General features: G+C 40.1%; 1 protein-coding gene across 5 annotated transcripts in view; it reads left to right on the top strand.

Moving 5' to 3' along the window:
* SFSWAP (splicing factor SWAP) overlaps positions 1–24,881 on the top strand; it is a 94,536-nt gene extending 69,655 nt beyond the window's left edge. For 2 of the 5 annotated variants that reach the window (XM_073312291.1, XM_073312290.1), the window contains 6 exons: positions 745–1,013; positions 13,248–13,403; positions 14,562–14,687; positions 19,779–19,949; positions 20,964–21,036; positions 24,459–24,881. In XM_073312291.1, the coding sequence (XP_073168392.1) occupies positions 745–1,013; positions 13,248–13,403; positions 14,562–14,687; positions 19,779–19,949; positions 20,964–21,036; positions 24,459–24,524 (861 nt within the window). In that variant the 3' untranslated portion in view covers positions 24,525–24,881. Of the gene's footprint in view, positions 1–744; positions 1,014–13,247; positions 13,404–14,561; positions 14,688–19,778; positions 19,951–20,963; positions 21,037–24,458 lie in introns of those variants that run through there. The other 3 variants (XM_073312294.1, XM_073312293.1, XM_073312295.2) reach the window with 2 other exon arrangements.
* The last annotated feature ends 1,358 nt before the right edge of the window (positions 24,882–26,239 follow it).

The following is a 26,239-nucleotide window of genomic DNA, read 5'->3' as shown; positions in this document are numbered from 1 at the left end:
ATATGTGTCCAGTTTATCCCTTTAAATTGAGGGCATAAACTGAGGAGAACCTGTCTATCTGATACTACCAGATTCTTCAGAACCATCATTAATCTTTTAAAACCGAGGTTGAAATCTTCAAAATTGTGCCCAGATTAGGCTCGCACAAACCTGTTTGCATGAGAGTATGGGGGGCAATGTCGGCCTATGTTAAGCTCTGGCCGAAGCATGCATACATTTTGAAAGATTTCAGCCTTACCTCTCCAGACTGTTTTATATAATGTTTCTGCAGCATTTGAAAATGTAAAGTGTTGATGGGGTTATGTTTTGGTAGCTCTTGTGGAGTTAGCAGCTAATTTTGATCTAATTTATGTTGGGGTGCCCAGGGCTTTTGCTTGATGCTTCAGTTTATATTTTCATAACTCAAAAGAAATATTTAGTAAAATAAATGAGTGTTAATTTTTAATATGATTGCTGATAGACTCCTCCAGTATTCCTTCCCTCAAAGATCAGTAAAGTACATATAGCAAAACCATTACACGGAGATGCTAAGTGACTTTATCAAGGCTACACTGCAAGTAAGTGGCAGTCCCAGGATTAGACCTGAATATCTGGCTCCTAGCTCTTTGCTCAGTGTACTCTAGGCCAGTCTGTTTCTAACATGCATATGTGTGAGATCTGATAGATTTCCTCACATTGAAAATCTTCGTAATCTTTGCTGAAAACTGAAAGTCATGTTAATAATTGATTTATTTCTTATTTCAGGCTGTCAGTAACATGCCATATCCTTTATTGACTGGAGTCAGAACTTTACCCACCGTAGAAGTGAAATCATCAGAAAGGCCTTCAATCCAAAACAAAGATCCTCCCAAAGATGAAGAAAAGGAAAAGAAAAAAAAGAAACACAAGAAAAGATCTCGGACGAGATCTCGGTCACCTTCCAAATATCATTCGTCGTCTAAGTCCAGGTCTAGATCACATTCAAAAGCAAAGCATTCACTTCCCACTGCCTATAGAACTGTCAGGCACTCAAGGTGGGTTTGGAAGTGGAAAGTATGCTTTACTATTCTATTTGGGCTAGTATTTAATTTGCCTCTGCACCTTTTTCTATACACATTAGAAAGAAAATCCGCTTGTATAATGTAGATAAGAGAACTGGAAAACATTTGAGTCAATATATAATCTTTATATTTGATAATGTTATGAAAAATTTCATTTAAGTATTTCCAAGATAGTTTCTAAGCACAATTTTAGAGTGAATCTACTAAATGATTCTAACTGGTCCATTAAACACTTGTTGATGGTCTGTGGTTGTGTTAAGTCATAGGGCGATGACTCCCTCTATTTCCAACTATTTCTACAGGTGTTTTTATTCATTTCAAAGAGGAGCCTGGACACCTGTAAAATAGCTGGGAACAAAGGTGGGGAGCCAATGGGGAGGGGCGTCTGCAGCTACATCGGCAGAGGAAGAAGTATGAGCTGTCCTCCGTGACCAGGGCCACCAGCAGGACAAACTGCAAGCAAGAGTGTCAGGAGCTACCCATGGCTTTGCAGCTAGTACTGGGATAGAGAAGTAGAGCAGAGTAAGGAAACAAGGTGTCATGTCCAGATAAGCAGTGGAAAAGAGAGGAACAGGTGGTTGAGCAACACACTCAGGAGAGTAGAGAATGAAACTAAGCAGTTGGGCAGGGGATCAGAGAAAGGGAGAGAAACAGATTAGACTGGAAAGGGAGCAAAAAAACTGTGTAACTAACTTGGTTAAAAAAGCCCATTACAGTCAGTTAAAAATACAGAACTACATTCCTGTTATATTACCACATAAGCAAATATTGCAGTCAACACAGGAAAGTTGCGTGATTGCAAATGGGAGAGGCGTGTCCATGAGACACTTGAGATGTGGTCCACACTGTGAAAAAGTCCCCAAACCCTTTTAGTACCTTAGAGTTCTTTGGGTGATTTTCCACGCAGATTCCACTCTTAGTGCTCATGTGTCCTATGCACTTCATCGGATTCTCTTGGCTAGCTGTTTACCTTGGGGGATGCTTGCATCCTAGGTGCCCTGATGCCATGCCCTCTCAACTCACTCGTCTGAGGGCATAAAGGGCAGAGCAGGCCCAACAACCTCTCAGGCCCTTCTTTACTGCCTCTGGCTGTGAGGTGGAACTCCTGGCATCATTGCTCACTCTGCAGTTCACCTTAGATTTCGGATAGTGTTAGTGTAGTTAAGTTTCCGTTGCTTGTTGACATGTATATAAAACCCTGAATTTGATCCTCTTTCAGTCACTTGAGTTTCATTTTGTTGAGGACAGTCCCCCTGCACTCTATATAGCGGTGCTATGACCACGGCAGAGGCTAAATCACTAGGGTATTAAACATGTCTGTCAGACATGTCCCCCATCTAACTCTGCTGGGCCAGTCAACAGTGGACATTCTTGGTGCCTGATATGCCTTGGGGAAGGACACATTCTGCAGCATTGTTCCATGTATCATTTCTTCTCCAGGTGTATCCAGAGAGTGAGGGAGTTGAGAATAAAACTTCTCCTTGTGGAGAAGTCAGTGCAGATCTTCTCAGACTCTGAGAAGTCTTGGGAGAAGCCTCAATCTGTGGATTGGTCAGTGTCCTGGTGAGCCATGACTCCATTCTGAACTCACAGGCCACTTCTTAGCCCTTATTCATCCCCGACTACATCAGCAATGACATCCAGTAGAGGCAAGAAGTGACCAGCCCCAAAGTACAGGTTGCCTTTCTCAGGACCTAGCAGGAGGCACATGAGTCGTCATGACTTGGCCCCAGGCTCAGTCAAGAGTCATAAGTAAGAGAATACCTTTGCCACTAGGTCAGTAGTGACATCTATGGCAGCTCACGTGAGACTGTTGAAAGCTAAAGATTGCACTGCCTCCAGTACTGGCGCCTCAGCACAGACTTCGGTACCCAGCATGTCCTCATTGACTCCCACATTCTTGGTGGTGACTGTATCCAGTACATCAGTACAGACTATCTCCTTGGGACCTGAGGCATTAGTATCAACTTATTTGGCACTGAAGCAATATAAGCTGCCAAGTGATGTGTTGGTTGGCTCAGTTCTGGAGTTCCAGAAAGATTTGGGGAGGTTATTACAAACCTGCCTACTGTAGAGTTTCCACACCTGGCCAGTGAAGTGTTCTGTATTCTAACCCACTGGTTCATAGGCACTCCTCATAGGACTGCCCCTTTCTTAGAGGAGATATGTTCCTTCTCCTCCTTCTATGAACATACCAATGAAATATCCCGTATCTATCCTTCATCTCCTCCCAAGTAGCTCAATGGGAATCTAAACTGGGAGGAATGGTAGATACGCTGGAGGGCAGGGATAGGATACAGAGGGACCTAGACAAATTGGAGGATTGGCCCAAAAGAAATCTGATGAGGTTCAATAAGGATAAGTGCAGGGTCCTGCACTTAGGACGGAAGAACCCAATGCACAGCTACAGACTAGGGACCGAATGGCTAGGCAGCAGTTCTGCGGAAAAGGACCTAGGGGTGACAGTGGACGAGAAGCTGGATATGAGTCAGCAGTGTGCCCTTGTTGCCAAGAAGGCCAATGGCATTTGGGGATGTATAAGTAGGGGCATAGCGAGCAGATCGAGGGACGTGATCGTCCCCCTCTATTCGACATTGGTGAGGCCTCATCTGGAGTACTGTGTCCAGTTTTGGGCCCCACACTACAAGAAGGATGTGGATAAATTGGAGAGAGTCCAGCGAAGGGCAACAAAAATGATTAGGGGTCTGGAACACGTAACTTATGAGGAGAGGCTGAGGGAACTGGGATTGTTTAGTCTGCAGAAGAGAAGAATGAGGGGGGATTTGATAGCTGCTTTCAACTACCTGAGAGGTGGTTCCAGAGAGGATGGTTCTAGACTATTCTCAGTGGTAGAAGAGGACAGGACAAGGAGTAATGGTCTCAAGTTGCAGTGGGGGGAGGTTTAGGTTGGATATTAGGAAAAACTTTTTCACTAGGAGGGTGGTGAAACACTGGAATGCGTTACCTAGGGAGGTGGTAGAATCTCCTTCCTTAGGAGTTTTTAAGGTCAGGCTTGACAAAGCCCTGGCTGAGATGATTTAATTGGGATTGGTCCTGCTTTGAGCAGGGGGTTGGACTAGATGACCTCCTGAGGTCCCTTCCAACCCTGATATTCTATGATTCTATGAATCAGGGAGAGAATCCAGAAAACAATAAGGGGAGCTAGGAAGAGCACTCCACTTAGCATCCTTCACTGTGCCACTATCCCCTGCTTTCTGGGGTTTTCAACCCTACTATAGAAAACTAGTGTCTTCCACTGTGTTTAGAGAAAGGTCGTCTCACTGAAGAAGCAAATTTAGCCTCCATAGGCAACTCCATCCATGGCTGCTGCAAAGTCAAGAGGAGAGTGGAAAAAAACAGCAATCTCCTAAGCAGAATCATCATTATACAAGAGAAGGAGCATAAATGCTTTGCTTTGATGATCTCTGATGTGCAACTCCAGAGAGATTGGCCATGCCATTCGATCTGTTGGAACCCACCAAATCAGTTTGGCCCACAGCAAAGATGGATGCTGCTATCTCAAAAAAGCACAGAGAAGATGTTGGATTCCTGCTAAGGGGTTTGAATACTTGTACCAAATATCCTATATCTGGCTCTCTGCAGGTAGAAGCTTACAGGAGAGGATAAAAGAACTAGTCTACAGCTCGTGAGACAGACCCCAAAAAACTAGAATTTTCTGGTCAAAAGGTGTATTTGTCTGCGAACCTATAAAGGAGGGAAGCAGACTGCCATGTGATACCCTCAAAATATGATTTTTTGAATTGGTGCAAACTATCCAATGCGGTGGATAAATTATCCAATGAGCACCAACTGAAATCTCTTATGACTGAGGGCTGCCTAACTGCCAGAACATCTCTGCAGACTGTGCTGGATGTGTCTGTCACTCATCTGAACAAAGGCCACTGCAGCTGCTATGAGGAGATTGTCAGGGCTCAAGTTGTCAAGACCTCCTCATTTGAGGGCAACAGTCCCTTTAATAGTGGCACTGATGAGGCGCTCAGATTTCAGGGCAGCTTTGTGCAACGTGGGGTTCTGTCTCTGCTCCAAAAAGAAAGCTGCCAAGACAAGCCATGCTTCAGGCAGCGTTCTTTGATACATTTATCACTAGGATCCTCACAGCCTCAAAGGAAGAGGCAGATATTAAAGTGGAGGCAACCCTCTGCTCTCCTCAGCTGCTCCACAGTTTGGGGCTTCAAATAGGCCGAAGAGTCAATGCTATTGTTAGGAGCCTGCTTGGACCAGCATGGGATCTGTTTTCTTTTTTTAACCTCTCACAAGAAACTCCCTTACCTTCCCCCCACCCCCACAAGAAGCAAGAGGTAAACTGCCTCTTACAACTGGGAACAATGTAAGAGGATCCCCTTGGAGTTCAATGTGTTAAAATTCAATTTAGATTATTGATGAGATGTCAGATAATCCAGGCCCAATCAATTTATTAATCAAAGTTTATTAGTCAAAGGTTAATCAGCATGATGAAGAAAAGCAAATACAATACTGATCTGGGGAAGCAGTCCTGCTGCCTGGTCTATTCCAACTAGTGTTCAGAAATTTATCCTTGTATATAACATATATGTCTACGAAAGAGACAGAATTCCATTCTCATGTTCTGTTGAGCCATGGAATTCCCTTCATGGCCTGTTAATTTACATAATATATAAGCTAAAGACAGTATCACAGAAGGGATCTCTAACAATAGGTATTCCCTTTCTTGGTTTTCTGGACATCTGGACACAATTTTCTAAGTGTCAACAGGTCAAAGCAAGAGGACGCACAATCTGTCAGTCAACAACAACACTAAGATTTAGATGCAAAGCATTGTGGGACTTTGCTTAATCTATAAAGGCCTCTGGGAGTCTGATTCATCTGCTAACAAGGAGCAATGGCTTTTATTCCCACTACCTCTTACTCTCAAAGAAGAACAAGGCTTCTGAAGGCTCATCCTCAATCCTCAACATCTCAACACCTTCATCTGCAATTTTCAAATTTAGAATGGTGACTTATTTCTGACTTTTTTTTTATAAATTCCTTCATTAGATCCTATGGACTGATTCCCACAGTTCTTGACCACCAAGGTACCTAGTTTCCATATCACCATATATCCAGCTCACAGGAAGTAACAAATTCCTTCTAGGAACATCCTACCGCTAATAGAGTTCTGCCCTTCATCTTCTTTACCTTGCCAAGTTTTTATCACATACCTTTTGGTTGTGGCAAGTCATCCAAGGAGACAGGGAATCCAGCAATACTCTTACCTAGATGACTGTCTAATTCAAGGGTGATCACTACAGGTAATTAATTCAGTACAGACAGTCCTGAAAATTTTCACCTTGGTAGTTCTCAATATAAACAGGGAGAAATTCTCTGACACCATAGCACTAACAGAAGCATTGTTAGACTCCAGATCAGTGAAATCCTACCTTCAGAGTGCTGGTGGACAACTCTGCAGCAATTCACTGTATCAACAGGCAAGGGGCAACATGATCATCCCTACCGTGTCAATATGCTGTATGCCTGTTGGAGTGGTGCATTCAGCACCAGATAATGCCAGTAGCTCTGCACCTTCTGGGTCTTCAAATACTCTAGCAGACCCGCTTAGCAGGGACTTTTCCAAGAAATAAAAATGGTCTGTCAAGGAGTCAGTTCTGCACAGTGTCTTTTGCAGGTAGTAGATCTGTTCGCAACAAACCACAAGAAGTGTCAGCATTTCTGCTTCAGAGGAGGCACAAGTCCCAAGTTCCCTGTCAGATGGCGGCTTCATTTCTTAATCCCTGAGGATAATATGCCTTTCACCAAACCCCATGATATCAAGTTCCGTGAAGAAATTGAGGCAGAACGCAAGATGCATAATCATAGTAGCCTCAGCATGGGCCAAGCTGTTCTTCAGATTCAGATTAGGTGACTGTTAGCACAACCATCTTACCTGTTCTATTCAGGTCTCCTAGAACAATGGTTAGATCCTGCACCCACACCCAGCATCCTGGCACTAGACAGCCTGGATGCTGGTTGAATGAATCCCATAAATAGGACCCTACCATATTTGTGGCTGTGAAAAATGTGTAATGGACCGTGAAATTTGATCTTTTGTGTACTTTTATCCTATATTATAGTGTAAAAGTGTACAAAAGTACACAGTGTTTCTCAAACTGGGGGTCCTGATCCAAAAAGGGTGTTGCAAGACTATTATAGAAGGCGGTCACGGTATTGCCACCCATACGTCTGTGCTGCTGGCAGCAGCGCTGCCTTTAGAGCTGGGCACCCAGCCAGCAGCTGTGCAGAAGTAAGGCTAGCCTTGCAACCCCCCTTTGGGGTTTGTATTTTACCGTTTTTAAATACACGCTCATGTTTTGTTACAACACCGTGAAATTTAAGATTTAAATATCTGAAACTGTGTAATTCAGGATTTTTTAAATGCTGTGACCGTGAAATTTATGAAAATTGACACTGAATTTGGTAGGACCCTACCTATAAAGCAAAGCTATTTTGCTGCAGTTCAGAACATTGTGCTCCAGAGCAGGAAACCTTCAACTAGACTTATTTGCAGAGCTAAATGGAGAAGGTTTTCTATTTGGGAATCTCAGCACCAGTTTTCTTCCCTCACAGCACCAGTGTCAGTTTTGGACTGTCACCTTGAAGCAGTCTGGACTCCATCCATTAATAAGAATCCATCTGGCAGCAGTATCATCTCTCTATTAAGGGCCACACTGTATCTTCCCACATTACAGTGACAGAATTCCTGAAGCAGCTCATATATGTCTTTCCCCCAGTTCAAAAGCCCCATATCCTTGGAACCCAAGGCTGATGGGTTGTGCACTCCCTCCCTACCCTCTCAATTGTAGCCAGGGTAAGGAAGTAAAGCTGGGAGAGTCAGACTGTTATGCCAGGTTCTCCATATACATTTCATAAAGAGATGGTTACTCTTAGACCTTACCCTAAGTTTCTCCCCACGGTGGTCTTGGAATTCCACGTAAATGAGTTTTCATCTTCTGGTATTCTTTCCTCAGTCTCTCCCTACCCTGTGGGAAGCTTGATGTAGTGACAACATTATCTTTTTATTCAGATAGTATTAAGAAATTTAGGAACACCCATAAACTTTGTGTTGCATTTGCTGATGGGCCCAGGGCAACCTATATCCTCGACTGTTATCCTAGTGGGTCTCAGACAGTATAAGAACTTACTACAAGTTAACCAGGAAAGAGCCATCAGCCATATTAGAGCTCATTCCACAAGGGCTCAGACTTAGGTGCCTGTTCGGGTAATATACCCATACCTGAGGTGTATAGAACAGAAGAATGGAACTTGATCCACACATTTACTATGCATTCCCTAGTACAGGCCTCCAAACTGGTTGCCAATTTCAGTAGATCAGTCCTGCATTGGCCTTTAGGCTGGACTCTACATACCCACTGCCAAGCAAGTAGACAAGTACTTGTTAGTCACCAACAGTGGAATCTGTGTAGACAATCACTTGAAGAAAAAAGAACAGTTACTTATCCTACAGTAACTGATTCTTCAAAATGTGTTGCCCACACGGGTCCCCTGGTTCACCATCCTTCCCTGCTAATGTGGAGACCTACTCCTGTAGGAAACAGTATTGGCAAAGGAACTGTGGCAGTTGGCCCCACTTCATCCCTTGTATCTTTGGGACAGAGGGTACAGATGCAGCTCCAGTGAACATAGAAGAATCTGATCTCAAGTGAATGGGTCTCAAAACAGTGTTTTGCTGTGTCTCATGTATTTTCTAATGTTGATCGTAGGGTTTTACATGTATGCTATGTACCTATTTAAACGCACATATGAGTGTACATAACTTCAGCTTTCCTCATGCAACTCTGAACAGGCCTTGGCTTGCTTTCCTTGTCACTTTCAGGCTAATATAAGCATAAGGTTTATTTTTCCAGGCTCGTTTGCTTACAAAGAGGAATTCATTTATCTTTACAGAGTATTTAGTAAGAAGATATTTTTTAAAAAAAAATCTTCTGGGTACAGTGTCTTCCCTTTCTTTGCCAAGTTCTAGACAGAAAAGGATTAATTGAAAGACAAGAATCCTTTAAGTAGGCATTGCTGGTTTTTTTTCGTTTAAGTTTAGAACCAACTGACATCAAAATTTTATAAATCTTGTTGAATATGCTTGGTACTTGTCACCTTCATAAAATCTTTTTTGTAAAAATAGCTCCCATAACATGCGGATAGGCTCTGCATGCATGACACTGCAATGTTGAAACAAAACATTTCAACCGTAACTGTAATTGTGTGTTTATAGATGCTGTGATCCCAATATGTTGGGAAGACAATGATTTAGATACACAACAAAAAGAGGGAAGTGCCTACTTTAGGTCTTTGTACCCTTGACGTAACTGTAAAAGTACACTGACAAAAATAACAGCTCCCTAGAACAGAATAACCAGTCAGAAATGGCAATCCAATCCAGACCTATCAGATTGCCCTGATGTTCATCACTCCCCAGAAATCTGGGTAAAAACCAAGGCTTTTGTGTCATGTTGGAATGCTTGTGGCTACAATTTTACAGTATCAGGACAATGGCAAATCGTTATCAATGCAAGCCTGTAAAGATAATGATGACATGACCACACTGGTAAAACAATTTAGCTGAAAGTTTCTCAAGACAATATTACAATGGACAATACTACAAAATGATTTCAGCGTAAGTTTATGGAGATGTTCCTGTGTCAAAATGTTAAATATGAGCTTCGACACCAATGTGAAATGGAAAAAAATTAAATTGAAGTAACTCACGGTCTGTGACCTAATACTAAAGCAAGTTTAACACCTTTGCAATTGAATTGGTAGATAAGTCGGAATCATTTCAATTGAGCTGTTAAAGCATTGCATTGTCATGTTGCATACAAAATGTGGCTTCTCACACATCTTTCTTGTTTTGTATGCCTTGTTTTGTAGCAATAAGCATGTTGCTCAGTCTTTAGATTCCCACAAGACCCAGTGTTATGACTTCCTACCATACCATACCTTATTTAGATGTAGAGACTAATTAGAAGTATATTGTTTCCCACTTGTAATCCATTACTCAAAACTATTTGTAAAGATTGATCTATGATGAGTAGCCCCACTCAGTGACCTGGGATAAAGGGCTTTCGTATAATGCCTGGACACTGGTATTAAATTACATAAATTCTAACAGCCTTAGGCTCTGTCTACACTAGCAGATTTGTCAACAAAACTTTTATTCGTCAGAGGTGTGAAAAAAACACACCCCAACTGACATAAGTTTCGCTGACAAAAGTGCTGGTGTGGACAGGGCTATGTCAGTGGGAGATGCTCTCCCACCAACTTACCTACCGCCGCTCGTTGGGGGTGGTTTAATTATGCTGGTGGGAGAACTCTCTCCCTCCAGGATAGATCCGCCACACAGGAGACCTTACAGTGGCACAGCTGTGCTGCTGTAAGGTCCATAGTGTAGCCATACCCTCAGTTGCTTTATTTGTCTGTGTCAACCTTAAAACTATTTTAAACAGGTGTGTTATGCTTTTGTAATCTTATTTTGTGCTGTGCAGGCAGCAGTTCCTAACCTTCAGATTTTAACAGCAGTTGTCAGTGATTACTTTGCACTTGGAGCAGATTAGAATGATAGTAATTACGGAGAGAGAGACTTCCTGTTTAACTTTTTTTTTTAAGTTTGACTTATGAGCCTGTTCAATAAAGCACTCCAGAATGCGGATATCTTTTCAGAATTACCAAAATTTCATAGCTTTTTGACAGACCAGCACATTAAACTTGATGTATCTACACAGGAGAGATTTGTGTCTTGGGTCTGAAGCTGTTTAAATTAGTAGTTTAAATTAATTGTGACAGCCAAAAGAGAAGCTGTACTTTTTCCAAAATTACTGATTAGGATATGTTTTAATTGGACAGTAATGAACTCTATGTTGTGAAATGTGTAAACAAATAATGACCTATTGGCACACATTTCACTTCATTTGGAAAACTATTATTTGTTTTGGTTTAGATCTTTTCAGATGTTAAAGAATGTGTGTATAGGGGTTGATTTGACTTTCCATGTACCTTGATATTTGAATTACAGGCTCCTGGGTTGCTATTGCTTATGTAGTTGTAAAAATACATTGGGGCATAACATCCTCAAGGGATAATTTGGTACAGCATAATAATTGTAGTTAATTTGTTGGAGCAAGTTAATAGGGGATGAGCTGTGGGAAGTGAAGCTAAAAATATGTTTGTTTAACTTTTCAGAGCATATTTAATTTTTGTTTTGCCTTTTTTCTTGTACGAGTGATAGGCCAAATTTGCCTCACAAGCAAGTGATTTTTAGAGGCTTTTACATAACTTTAAAAAAATCCTTGTGTGGTATTTTATTTTTAGAAGGATAGCAATTTGTCAGTGCAATTTGCTATTTGGTATAAATGAGACTAAGAGTGCAATATATTTTTTTGTTCTTACACTGTTAACATACTAGAGTCACAGCTTAGTAAATATACATGATGCACCATTGATGTTAATACAGCTTAATTTTTAAATAGTTTACTTAATTTAATCTTGTACCTTACAGTTGAAGTTGCAGAATTCACTTCCTGTTCAAATAACATCACTGATTCAGGCTGATGTAAGATATTTAACTAGGTATTGCTTAAACATGTGATCAAAGCAATTCTCCTAGACAAGGTAAAAAACTGTAGATATGTGAGGAACCCAGCTGTATCAATTTTATTGCAGGCCTTGTCATGTTAACAATGACTCTTCTACATAAATATGTATTCCTTCCATTACGCTTCCCAAATGTGTATCCTGAAACTAGTTCCTAAAGCTCTTGATATACCAAGGATTTGATTGCAGACCAAGAAGATGCATCTAGAGTTTTAGAAAGCAATAAAGTATGCTCAATTGCCCCATAGTGTGTTGCAGCCCTGCTTCCTGTGGACATTTTAGCTCCATAAAGATATTTCCTCAAATTCACAAATTAATAATTAAAGTCAATCCAAACAGATGTGGGTGAATTTGTTAGAACTATTTTGGAAAACAAGTAAGTTTTGGGACCCTCTTGTTTATCTGTAGTCAACACTCCATCAATGCCCTTTTTTTCTAATAAACTTCAAAGCACCATAACAAATTTGACGTAAATTGTGTCTGATAGTGGTGCTCTGTTTTAGTAGCATAGAATGTCAATCACTGAAGTTTTGCGCATGATATTCTGGCTGAGAAGTTTCAGATTTCACAGTTGATGACCAGTAAATGTAAATAATGACCATATTAATGAGAGTCTGAATCTCCCTATTTTGTATGAAATAGATCATCATAGAACAAAATCTAGGATAATGCATGGGGCATGAGTGGGAAGAAGGGAGGAGAAAAGGGGCTGCAAAGCAACTCATTACGTAGTGAATGATTTAATGATTTTGCAGATAAAATGTAAGTCTGCATTTTGAACTTGTGAGTAGAATTGGAAGCTCTAAACTTCCATTTGATGTTAATCACTTTCCTGGTGTACTTTAGTAATAGCTTACTGCTAAGCCACCTACTCCATTTATCCACTTAATGAACCATGGGTAGTAATTAGGAGCAGGATGCATCATTAAAGGGTTAGTTTGTAAACCAAGTTGGATGGAATAGGTAAATGTGTGCTATGTTTTTCATTGGCCCGGTTTCAAAAATGGAACTAAAATTTACCTCAAAATAGCAATCCCTCACCTAATTTGTAAAATGGGTGTTTCCTGTTGCTCCAGAATTCATCTATTCATCTTGGAGGCAATATCTATTCAAATACTTCCGCTTTCTTCAGATATAATGTGACTTGACAACTTTATAGAATAATGAACTTCTAAGAGAGCCTATTAAACAATATGACTGGTATTAACTTACTTTATTTAAAGGAGTACAATGCCTTATGAATGTCTCATGAATTCTAGTTAAAATAATAATTCCATATATTCCAATGAGAAAGTTAAGCCATTTTTTAATCATTTGAAGGCTAGTGGCTAAATCTCTTCAGGTTGAAGTGATTGCAAAAATGTTATAGAACCAAAACAATCATACCCAATTCATAAATATTTTAAGCTAATGCATTTTTCTGATTGTTTGGACTTTTGTAGGCTGGTCCATATAAGCATGCTTTCACTAAGGTTCAGCTTTGGTTAAGGGATTAAGTCTTTTCAGGATTCTAGTTAATACCAAAACTAGCACATTTATTCTCAATGTGAAGTGTGTGCCTCCATATCACAGACTCACAGCATCCACAGGGACACTGAGCATGGAGCCGAGTCTCAGCAACTCATCAATGGCAGCAGCAACAGAGCGAGAAAATTATCAGGCAGCTTCGACAACGAAAAGATTTGACTGCTGGAGCTCTTTAGAGGGAAATCCTGGTAAAACGTCAAGGTGTCTGACTGACCTCAAACTTTATAATCTGTTTTTTCCTTTAATCCTTCTGAAAGGCCTGGTAAAGGTCAGATTTCTAAGTGAAAAAGCAGTTAAATAGCAATACAGTACTTAACTGCTGTTGCGATTTTCCTTTCAGTAGGTCTGTTTGACTGTAATAGGATCTATGATTTACAAATGGCTTGTCTCTTAGTCATTGCAAAGTTAGGTTTTCTGAAGAAAATGAATGCTTGAGGTACATAGGGTAAAGTGTCTTGTATAAAGGAGAGTGGAGTAAAAATTCAAAATCCCTAAGCAAAATGATTAGATCTACATATCTTATTGGGAACAGAGCTAAATAAAGGAAAGATTTTTGCTTTTTTCTTATTGTATGTATTCTCTACTGGGAAATGCTCAGGTTTTACTTTTACAAACATTTAGCCTTAAATCTTTGAGATAAGCGTGCGCTCTTACATTGATCTCTGATCTTAACTGGGCGCGCTCTGTTTCTCTCTGTAGGGCAGACATTTCAAGTTGAAGTGCTAATGCTAAACAGTCTTGGTCAGGAGTTAGTCAGTTGCATAGGTTGAAAGTATTGAATAATCAGGATTTTCCTGCAGCATAAGGAACAGAATTTCTTTGACTTGTCAATATTCAGAGGAAACTTACAAATTTCAAAACAAAATGATCTTTTTAACTCAGTCTCTTCACTGTTTGTTTTCAATTTACCTGCATGATGCAGCAACACTAGAGCATGCTGCTAATTTGGAAAGGCAAAGTCAAGTCTAACTTTAAGATTCTAGGCTTTAAACCAAAATGGACTTAAGCATAACAGTTAGCAAACTGTCTCCCATGAGAGGTAACTGACTAACTGCACTGACATCCCAGTGCTAATATGAGTTGAGAGTGGTTCACGTGGCACCTCTTCCCCTGTTGAGAGTGAAAAGCAAGTAATTCATTCTCATAAATATAAATAAAATATTTTGATGGTGAGAAACCCTCGTGACCCTGGCAAGCCTTAGAGACTGGGAATATCCCATGTTGATATGAAAACAAATAAGCATTTGAATGGCACCATAGTTGGGTTTGATGACAACATATTCCACTGAAATAAAAATAATACAACAAATTACGGCAATAACAACAACAAAAAATAAAACTTTTTTCCCTCCCGGTCAGGTCACGATCGAGATCTCCACGGAGAAGGGTCCACTCACCTGAAAGGCGAAGAGAGGAAAGGGCTGTTCCAACGGCTTATCGCATTAGTAACAGTCCTGGAATGAGTAGGAAACGCACACGTTCCAGGTATGTGCACCAGTCATGACAAATGCCCTATTTGGAGTTTTAAATATTGTGTGTTGCTTTGTGTGTACTGTTTATGTAAAGCTTGTTTCTTTTGTGAGCTGAGGCTTTGGTTCAGCCATGCATTATATAATGAGTAACAAGCCAACCTGTGAAAAAACAGTTTGCAGTAGAAACACTGGTCCCTCCTGTATAGAATGTATGTACAGGTCTACATCATAAAGTGATGAGCATGTACATGCTTTGGATGTATCTAGTACAGTGACAGGTTATTTTACAGTTCATGCTTGCTGCTTGATGCACTGTAGTTAGAGTATTCTAACCCTTTCCCAGTCTGAAACATCTTTGCTGTGCTTTCCTTCCTGCAAATATTGGAAACCGTTCAGATTTGTACTTGGAATTCCCAGTGTCTGGCTACCATCCTTCCCCCATGGGAGACCATGCACTCTCAGTTTAGATGTGCAGATATTTGTGCAATGTGTGTAGTCATCAGCTTGGGAGCACACACATGCATATGCACTCACAAAGCTAAATTAGATGTGCTCTTTGGGGTAACTGCATCTAAAGTGTGCATGTCACAATTTCATATGCCTGTCTCTGAATCCTATTCAGTCCCAAATTTAGGTTGCCCCTCTGTTGTGGGGTGGGAAAGGAGCAAGTTGTTTTCATTGTTGTCCATGTTTGGTTAAAAAAAAGTACTTGGTCTCCACTTGTCTTATTTTTTAAAAAATGAGAATAATCCCTATAGAATCATAGAATATCAGGGTGGAAGGGACCTCTGGAGGTCATCTAGTCCAACCCCCTGCTGAAAGCAGGACCAATCCCCAGTTTTTGCCCCAGATCCCTAAATGGCCCCCTCAAGGATTGAACTCACAACCCTGGGTTTAACAGGCCAATGCACAAACCACTGAGCTATGCCTCCCTGCCTCCCTCCTATCATGTATCCCATTGCAGAGCAGCAGTGCATCCAAGTTGAGGAATAATACGTCCTTTTACTCTCGTACTGATAGCAAAAATTAAAAACCTGGTAGAATCCAAGTTGCATACTCCTGCAACTTATTAATAAAGGGGGTGATCGCACAGTTCAAAGCAGCGGTTCTCAACCAGGGGTCCATGGGCCTGTATGGATCCATGAGGAGAAGCCCTGAGCCCATGAGTTAAGTTGCAGTTCCTTAACCAAAGTGGAGCAGTCCGGAGGCACAGACGCATACCCCACCTCCTCCTCTCCCCTGCCTCCTGGCCAACTTGGAAGCAGGAATTTGGAGCCAGGCAATGCAGGGCAGCTGCTGCTTTCGCTGGTACCATTGGGCGGGCAGCACACCCCCATCTCCTGCTGCTGGTGCGCGAAGCTCCCCAGCCCCCTTTGACTGCTTATGCAACCAGTAGGAGCCACCTGGGTGGGGGGACCTGGGAGACCAGCAGAGCCCCTGGGAGCAGGAACCACAGAGTGCCCCTGCCGGCACACAGCCCCTAGATTCCCTTCCCACCCCCACCCCCACCCCTGCTTTCTACACCCTGAGCTACCCCCCTGTGTGCATACCGTTCCTAGCTGCACCCTGCCTGCACCCTGAGCAGTTTTCATACTTTTTGAGCTGACCACACCCTTCCCTTTGAGTTATAATTTTTGGTTGCACCCTAACCCAACTCAGACCGCCTGCGTGGCCTGCTGAGGTGAGTCAGGGTGGAGGTGGTGCTCTCTCCCCTGGCTCTGCTGTGCAGAGCTGGCCCAAGCCCCACCGGGCCCTGCCCCAGCAAAATAAAAGTCAAACTACGCCTATGGGGCCTGGCCAGAGCTCTGGCACCCCACAGGGCTAAAGCCCTGAGGCCCCCTCAACACCCCCTCTCCTCTGGACCCTGGAGTTTTTATAGCATGTTGGAGCGGGAGGGGGGCTCAAAAAGAAAAAGGTTGAGAACCCCTGGTTTAAAGGAAACCTCACCAGTTTACTTCATCCGGTGAATTCGTTTTCCATATTTATTGCCTCATAATAACAAAAGACCCTGTTGCAGACTCCTGGTGGATTAGGTCAAGTAGATCAGAAGACTCAACATTCATAAGTCTAATCTTCTCCCTTTCCCTGAAAAACCAGAATGTCAAGTAAAATGAATCCTTTCCCCCAAGTCATGCACTAGGTGTGTATACACTTAAGTTCAGTATTTAGTGGTATGAGTGGCTGACCATTCAGTAGTTTAAATGAATAGAGGATTCTTACAGTTGCTACACTACTAGGGGTGCTGAATTGTGGCTGCTTGGTTTGAAGGGCTCCATGATTCAAGAAGGAAATCTGTTTTTATCCTTTAAAATTATTTTAAATAGCATTATACTCTTAATATGGCTAGAAACCATATAGCAGATCTCCAGCACAAAGCTGAAACTAAGGTCTTATGGGTATAGTTCACTGAACAATGCATAATAAAAACTGGCAGTAAATGCCAAAAATTCAAACAACTGGGGAAACAGTATTAGACAGAAACAAACATGCAGCCAGTTCTGGGAGCTTGCTAGTCATATTGCTAGGGTTCAGCGAAGGATTTCTAGGCAAAAAATCATGAGTGAAGCTGGCCTGTAGGATTTTTATGAATGGAAAACATACTACCTGCAAGGACCCAGAAGCCAGCTTTCCTTGTGTCAACTTCAATGAATTAGCGACCTCTTGTTCATTAAGTATAGTAGGACATATTTCTAGAGTACATCTGATTGCCTTTTCCAGTGTAGGTCCTCTTTCTGTATTTCTAAATTGCATGTAATAATCAACCTACAAAGAGCTTGGTGAAAAAAGTAGAGTATGTTCAAGTCAAAAAGTGACAACAAGAAATGGCCTTAGTTTAAGAATGTGTATGGTACGTCCACTCCAGATAGAGAGAGAGATTTGGGACACTGTTTATAAGTACATCCTGTTTATGGTATGTGCTGTTGAAAAATAAGCCATGGAAAATTGAGATGTGATTAGTATAATATTGTTTGATATTTTACTACCAGTGTGTCATTACATGTTGTTAGAATAAAAACTTATAAAATAAAAAAGCTTACAGTGAAACATATTTTTACTTTTAGAAAAGCACTATTCAAAACTTAATAAATACTCATGCTCTATGAAATATTTTCATAGCACAAAATTATAGTTTGCTGCTTAAGAAACACAGCAATTAAAATACAGAGTTTACTAGTCAAGGGATAGCTGATTCCTATGGCTTTGCTCCTTATGGTAATGGAGAGCTTAAATAGGTCCGTGAACTTGTCTGATGTTCAGTATCACTTGGTAAGTATAAGTAATTAATGTATTTGTTTTTGTCATGAATATTGTTTTCTGTTTTAAAATGCAAGTAAAAGTGTAAGAGTTTTGTAATTATAAGATTGGGGGTTTTTTTACTTCTGAATGTTAACTGATATTTCAAAGGTGAAGTATCTGCCTGGATTAAGTCTTAAGCTGTGTACAGTACTTGTTTGCCATTTTTCATATTATATTGATACAACAAAATTGAAGTTTTATTCCCTAAGCAAGTTAGTGTTTAATGTTATCAATTCTTCATTTTATAGAATGTATTAAGTACTATGTGCAGTCCGAAAGTAATCATCTAAAACATAATAATTATTCCACTGACTGCTCTGAACAATACCTTTTGGTTACTAATGTTAACTCGCTGGAAATCTTACCCAAAAGAATAAGATGTAGAGAATGATGTGGGGTATATATAGTGCTTTAAAGACTGTACTTTTACAACTTTACCACCATTTATCCTGAAAAATACTAAGCACAGAAATGTAAGACACTTTTTTCTTTTCTCATCTTCCAGAGATGTGCTAGGCTTTTTTAGGAAATCATAAATTTTCAAGAACTTCATTCCATACATTATTATAACTTTCTGATTAAAGATACTCTTTTAGGCTAGTAAATACACTAAAAAGTACATTAATTGGGCTATTCAGGGGTGAAAAATTCCACGGAAATTGGAGTGAGTTAATAACTGTGACATTTAGAATGTGGCTTGAAATGTTAAGGCACAGTAGAAGCATCAAGCAACTCATAAGCTACTTCCAATGGTAGACTGTAAAAGTTATAGCAAAACTTTGTGGATTCCTTAGTGGACATTAATAGTTTGTTTTTTGTTAAGCTTTTAAAAATAGAGAGAATGTAAAGTAGGAGAGTAGGGGGACAGGAATACAATGAATTGTTGCATGGAGGTTGATTCAGTAATCTTAATTACACAACTGAGATGTTAGTCTGTAAATTCATAGCCAGCTATAAAGATCTAGATTACTCAGTCTCCAGTTTTACCTGGAGAATTCAACACTAGAGTTCAGTGCTGGATATAGTTTTAGAATATTTGTGTAGTCCCCTTGTTTTGTCAACAATAAAAATAATTTTATGTATCCATAAGTCTACTTTGTTCCTGTTTTTATAGTAGTGATTGTCAGTTATAGCGAACGGTCATATTGTCTACTCAAAGCAATCCCAAGCATATTGCTTTGGGTAGGACTATTGTAGATATACAGTAGCTCAGTTGTAATTTTGTTTCGGACTGAAGTTTGTCATGCAGTAGGTTTGGTCACAGAAGCAGATTCGTTAGCTTAGAAGGAAAATATAAGGTATCAGTTTGACTTTTAGATGAGACTGTCCATAGTTCTTCTAGAATGAATTAAAAAATAAAGACTGTGAACACTCATGCTTCAGGTCATTAGGGAGTTAGAATCAAACTTTCCCTACAGCCAGGTTATTTTATAATTGTCCATTACAGGATTTTCTTGCACCTTCCTCTGAAACATCTGATTCCTGACTGGTATGTTAATTCCTGTGTTTCTGTGAAGGTCAAGTAAGGGCTGAGGCGCAAGTACTCTTAATGCTCAGGTACTGGGTTGAAGTCTGGGAATCATAATGTATAGGTTAAGTATGAGGACTCCTGTGAGTTTTTCCTTCCTACTATCATAGGACTATAGCTACCCATGGTATGATGGTTACAGTGCGTACTCGATGCACAAGGAGCACCTCATCCAGGAGGCCTAGAAAATCTGTTAGAAATGTCTAATATGATTTCTGCTTAAACTGGTTAACAACATATAATTTTAAATCTCCTCCAATAAAATGCTTCCTTTTTCAGAAGCCCACATGAAAAGAAGAAGAAACGACGGTCTAGATCATGTACCAAGTCCAAAGCTAGGTCTCATTCACCATCCATGTCACCAGGCAAACAGTCCACACAGAAGAACTCTGTACATTCAACTAGTGTGTCTCCTGTGGAGAGTAGGGAATCCAGCCAAGAACGCTCCAGGTAACACTTTCACAAGGGCATATGGTGATACTGACAGCTTTTGACCATGAATGTACCTTTTGATTGGATTTGTGCATGGAGAGTTGTAATACAAGTTATGCAGAGCTCCAAGAAGTTAGGGCTGTGAGTCAGTGTGGTTGCGGGGGGCGAGGGGGTACTAGAACTGTGCTGGGGACCTGAGATTGTGGGGAACCCTATGAGACTCTCAGGGCCAACTTTCAAAAAGGGTGAATTTTCTAAAAAAATATTTCAGGCGGGAGGAAATGCTAGAGAACTCAATTGCCCAGGGAAGAGTGAGTGTAAAATGTGAGAGATGAAACAGTCATTTAAGGGAGACACAACAGGAATAGCGCTCCTTTTCCATATAGACATCTCAGTGCAACTTGAACCAAAGTGATGCTACTGAGACCGCCATAATCATACAGTTAAAAGGTGGTTAAAGTTACTAAAAATCATAACACTTTGTTGGGATGGATTTCTTTGTTTTTCCTTTTGATTGTAATTGTTGTTGAGGATTCGTAACTGAATTACCCATTGAGTAGAGTCTGTTCACAGTTTCTGCACTGATACTCAGAGCTCTCTATAGCAGTAGTTCTCAAACTTTTGTGCTGGTGACCCCTTTCACACAGCAAGCCTTTGAGTGTGGACCCCCTCCCCCCCAATTAAAAACACTTTTTTTATATAGTTAACACCATTATAAATGCTGAAGGCAAAGCAGGGTTTTGGGTAGAGGCTGACAGCTTGCAAAACCTGCCTCCCCTCCCCCCAATGTAATTACCTCGCGACCTCCTGAGGGGTCCCAACCCCCAGTTTGAGAACCCCAGCTCTATAGCATTGGCCACAGGTGTGTGAGAGATGACCTCTGTGACAGTGACCTGTATTGATTATAGTCCAGTGAAACATAAAAACTATTGAGCAATATGAGGGAGGCTTATGCACATACAAGACAGAATTGTTGCCTGAGATATAGCTAGAAAATATATACATTTCTAATTCTTAAGTTTTAATTTTTAGGGGCGTTTCTCAGGAAAAAGATGGCCAGATCTCTTCAGCAATCGTGTCTTCAGTGCAAAGTAAAATAACTCAGGTATAAATTAAGACGTTCTTTATTATTTAATGAAGTGTATTACCATCATTGTAGCATGCTCCTTTAGGTATTTTGTATAATTGTGTGATGTCGAACTTTAAGTATGGTGGGAGTCCATGCTCTTTGTTTTAATATTAAAATAGTTCATTGTACAATAAAATAGTTTTTCCAACTGCTATGCTTGCAAACTTTACCTGGCCTTATATTACACCATAACCAGTAATAAAAGTACAACAGGCTGAATTATGCTTTGAATGAGACTGTGCAATTCAGTCATCAGTGGCAAAAATTACTGAGAGTCTTAATTTGCCATGCAGCATCTTTTATTGAAGAACCTATCTTGACACCAGGTTAAGTTTGCAAAGCTCATGTGGGGGCAAAATCATTTTTCTTGTAAACTGTCAATATTTAATATTTATGTCACTGAGACCTAATAAACATGGATGCCATTTTTACTGAGACCTTTTTCAGAGCAGAACTGCTTCTGTTATATTAAATATTCTTTACTTTTGCTTAAACAGTTGTCATTGGTGGGGAAGGCTTAACCAGGCATAGGGGTGATAAAATAAAAGTAGAAAAGACTATTTCTAGAAACTGTTCAGTCATTGGCAATATTGTTCTGCATAAAAATATCTGCCAGCTACAGCTAGAAAATTTGAGTGAATGCTGGGACACTGATCTAGTATCATACTGTACTATCCAGATGAGTGAATTTCAACAGTAATAGGATCACCCAGTTTTTGGAAAATCATCATTGCAATGCGTAGGCATAATGGAAGAGTTAAAAAGAGTTGAAATGGACTTCCAATTGAAGTGCATTCTGTACTGCATTTCACAAGAAATATAGATGGAATGTAGAGGTGTAAGAGATGTGAGTGTGGTGCTTGGAAATAGGAAACATTTCATTCTGAGCTCTAGGGAGGAGTTTTCAGCTGACCATGCTTCCCTCGCCCCATTTACCCCACGGTTTGCTGTAGGGTTTTGTTTTGTGTTAACAGACTTCATTCTCCGTGTGTGTGTGAGAGATGTGTATACAGAGGGGTATGTAAAACAAGAAGTCCTAGTAGGTAATGGGGCCTTCATGTCTGCAGGGGCATGCTTATCTCTTTGCATCTCTAATTTTTATAGATTAGGGTGGTGGTTGTTTTTTTTTACTACTGTGTCTGTGGATGCTACACATCCTATTAAAATTTTGGCTGAAAATAGACAAATAATACTTTCTAAAGTTTTTCTTCTGGTACTGAATTATAAATGTAAAAATAGGTTATTTGTAACAGGAAGTCCCTTAAATATAATAGTACCACAAGAACCACTTTTTTTTTTTTAAACAGATGTAGTAAGACTTATTTCCCATTTAGGCATAATATAGATGTACGTTATTTTGCTGTGGATCACTTCATGACTTTAACATCATGAATGGTTTCATCAAAGGCTTGTTTCTTATGCTAATCAAAATGATGTTTTAAAGCTATTTAATACATTCATTTCCTTTAACACAATTAATATTAAGAAAATATTTAGTTGATATTCAAACTATATTCCATTTCTTTTAAAAAAGATAATCCACATAAAATTTTAATTTGATTCAGTAGCTTAGTTTCTAAATGAGAGTATTTAACTTCCTTTGTATATGTCAGTTTTGAGGAAGACTGTTATAATGCCTTAATTACAGTTTTTATCATTTTCAGAAGCACAATTGCTATGGAGAAATTTGGCCCTTGATGACTTTTGTGTGTGTGCGCGCACGCTATTCGTTTTTCCCATTTTGTAGAAATTGATGATTCTTCCGGAAAATGAAAACTGTTCTTAAATGTAATTCCTTTATACACAAGTGGCTAGTACTTTACCCATTGCTCTGTCAAAGGAACACACTTCCAAAATACTTTTTTACTTTTTGCTGCAGAAAGAAAAACCAAGAAAAGGAATCAGAAATATAGCAACCAGAGGGGGAAAATAGAGACAGTTTTCTTAGTACATAGCTCTTAGTAATCTGCCAAGTAACTAATTATTAGTTAGCTATAAGAGGTGCTAGGGTCCTTGGAGTGAATTAAGTATCAGTTAGAAAAGCATAATTGAGACAGGTTTTTATTGTTACAAATAGCTCCTAGATAGACTAAATTGTTTCTGTGACAAGCAGTTTGTATTTGAGCTTTTGCTCAAAACACAATCGTAACAAGAGAAAAGGTATTATCTGCAGCCTTTGATGTCGGCTTCTCAGCCGCAGTAAATGTTAAAATATGTCTGAAGGACAGCTCCAACATTTTCAATAGTAGTTAAAACAGTTACTGTTTGCAAAAAGAGGAGGAGTGTGCTTTTGTTAGTGGAATTTCTGTGCTGTTTCTCCAAATCAGACTTACATTCAGGTCTCACAGATTTCTGAAACACAAGTAAATTAATTTTGCCAGTGGATAGAGCACTTTATTGGGACTCGGAAAAGCTGTGTTACCTGCTGGGTAACTTTGAGCAAGTGGTGGCCCTTCCTGGCCTCAGTTTCCCCGTCTATAAAGTGACAATAATGATATTGACATACTTTGTAAAGTGTTTTTAGATCTACAGATGAAAAGCAGTCTAAGTGCTAGATATTATCTTTTAGCCTATGTATAGCAAGTCATCTTCTGACATGCATTATGGAAGATGGATATTACTCTTTCAAAGTAAACACATTTTTAGTAATTTTGCATTTGGTATTCAGAAGCTTTTTTAAAATATTTTGTAGTCATAAAGCTTCACAGAAGCCATCAGGCTCAACGTACATAAAATTACATTTCTTTTGTGAGGAACTGCCTCTACTGGATATTGGCAGGACCGAATTAAGTGCTGTGACTCTGGACAGGAGCTCTCTTATATTTCATTCTGACTTTGTGGAAGTACTTGTTTAAAATACTGTATACTAGTGTTCTAAAGGTGAATTTTAATTGCTGCAGCAAGAGTCTTCTCCAAATTCTCTTTTTTGGGGTGGGGGGGAGGGCGGCTTGGTACCATTGGAATCAGCGTATCATGAAAATGAAAGTTCATGCTGCAATGTATGCCCTTCATCTTGTGTTGTATTGTGTATAGCCACTGCCTCAGTTCCATTCTTTCCACCTACTCAGCTCACACATGTTCTACCCTATCATTTGTTGTTTCATTTCTCTTTCCTATTGAAATTTTTTACAGTGAGATTTAATTCTTAGCTATTTAAAAAGTTTCCTTTTGTTATATATATATATATATATATATATATATATATATTAGTTTAAAATTATAGTATGTGGTTTTGTGAAATCAAGAGGCCAGTGCTTTTAAGTCCTGACTGAGTGTATTCACCCTCTGGGAAACTTACCAGTAGGACTGCTGACTTTAGTGCAGACAGTTCTCCATTTCAAACTCTTGATTAAAAACTAAGGAAACTTCTGACGATTTTTCCTCTCTACTCCCTATAGGATCTAATGGCCAAAGTGAGAGCGATGCTTGCGGCTTCCAAAAACATACAAACTAGTGCCTCCTGAGACTTGTTGAATTGACCATCAAGAAAACGGTGTGAAGAGGAACACTTTAAAAAACTGCCTCATCTCAAATGTACAGCCGACAAATTTAGCTCATTTTGGTTCAGATCTCTTTTGTCTAAAGTTATCAAAACCTGAAGAACTAAAAACCTTATCTGTACAGAACTGTTCCCTAGGAACTTCAATGACTTTTTGCACCCAGAATCTCTCTTGACAGCTTTTGGTTTTTGTAAATTGATTTTTTTGACTAATTCTTCAGTAAGATTTTATGATCAGCAGTCTGTATATATGTAAATATCATGTTTCTGTGATAAAGTATTACACAATAAAAGAGGAGAGAAACACCTTTTATTAGCAACACACTTGTTGGCGGGTGCTTAATTGTTTGAGTGGTTTTTTTCTTTACTGTCTTTTAAAGCAGTTCCTCAGGCAACGCTGTTGCTAAGTTGAACTGAAAAACACCTTTCAGTTTCTTTTGTGCATCAGATGATCTAAACACATACATTGCTCAGCATGTTACACCACAGTTGGTTTTCACACGGACTACAGAATTTTTTTTATCCTTTGTTAAACTCCAGTGTGCAGAGCACATCGGAAATATCTGTTGTTTTCAGTAACAGCCCCCTTCCTTCTTCAAGATGAGTCTCTGCATTTTCCCTCTTAAGGGATAACTGTTCCTGGCTTGTGAGCATCTGGAACCTGGGCCAGTGGGGCCACTCGCCCCTCTCTCTACCTCCCATCCTGGAAGGTTCCCCGGTAGTAAAAAGAGGAGTGACCACTCCTCAGTTGCTTCTAACAACCAAAGGTGCAGTGAGCTCGGATTACATACAAACGGTGTCCTTGTTGCTTTCTTTGTTAGTTTGTTTTTTTTAAAATCTTTCTGGCTTTTTAGAGAAAATTTTGTTTCCACTTAGTCAATCTGGCAAAATTAAAAAATATTTAAAAAAATATTCCCCTCTGGCACAAGCTTTGTCAGGTCCCTGAGTTTATCCATGTTGACTTTGAGACCTAGCTATACACTGAAAGTGATTCTTTGGCTGTTAGATCTGTGCTCCAAAGGAGTTAGATCTGCAGAGAGTGGATCCTGCTACGGAGGATAGATACAGGGATGCAAAACCCAGATATGGATCCAGAGGAAAAACAACAAAAATGCTGAGTATGGATATCTGGCTGCCGAGTATGGATCTGCATTCAGAGCCAAGAGCAATCCTGCATTTGGATCTAGCAGGTGAACATGAATCCAGGGTCATTGCTTGAGTTCAGATTCAACAGCCAAACTTGAAGGACTGCCAAGAATGAATCAGTTTGTCCAGGATCCAGACATCGTGAGGATCTGATATCTCTGTGAGCAATTTGTCTAGTGATTCTTTATCACTGAGACCCCCCCTCGAATCTACCCAGGTTGGTGTGGTCCGCTACTGCAAGTTCCAGAATCTTTGCAGAATTGTTTGCCTTTCTGGTTCTATGCCCAACATAGCAGCGTTAGGAAGCAGATCCTCTGTGGCAGTCCTCACAACACGGATAAGGGAAAGTACGTTAAAAGCTTCTGATCAGACCTGGAATGCTAGATTCTGTTACAGTGCAGAGTTTTAATGTTGTGCTTCCTCTGTGGCCATTGTCAGATGCCCTGCTTGTCTGGGAGAGGGATTTTCCCCTTCTGGTGCCCCATCTGTCTGGCCCTTCCTTCTAGGCAAAAAGAAAGGTCTAGATCCCTTCTT

This window comes from Lepidochelys kempii, chromosome 15, assembly GCF_965140285.1.
Source record: "Lepidochelys kempii isolate rLepKem1 chromosome 15, rLepKem1.hap1, whole genome shotgun sequence".
NCBI classification, from domain to species: Eukaryota; Metazoa; Chordata; order Testudines; family Cheloniidae; genus Lepidochelys; species Lepidochelys kempii.
The sequence above is the reverse complement of the archived record's forward strand: the minus strand, read 5'-3'. Positions and strand labels throughout refer to the sequence as shown.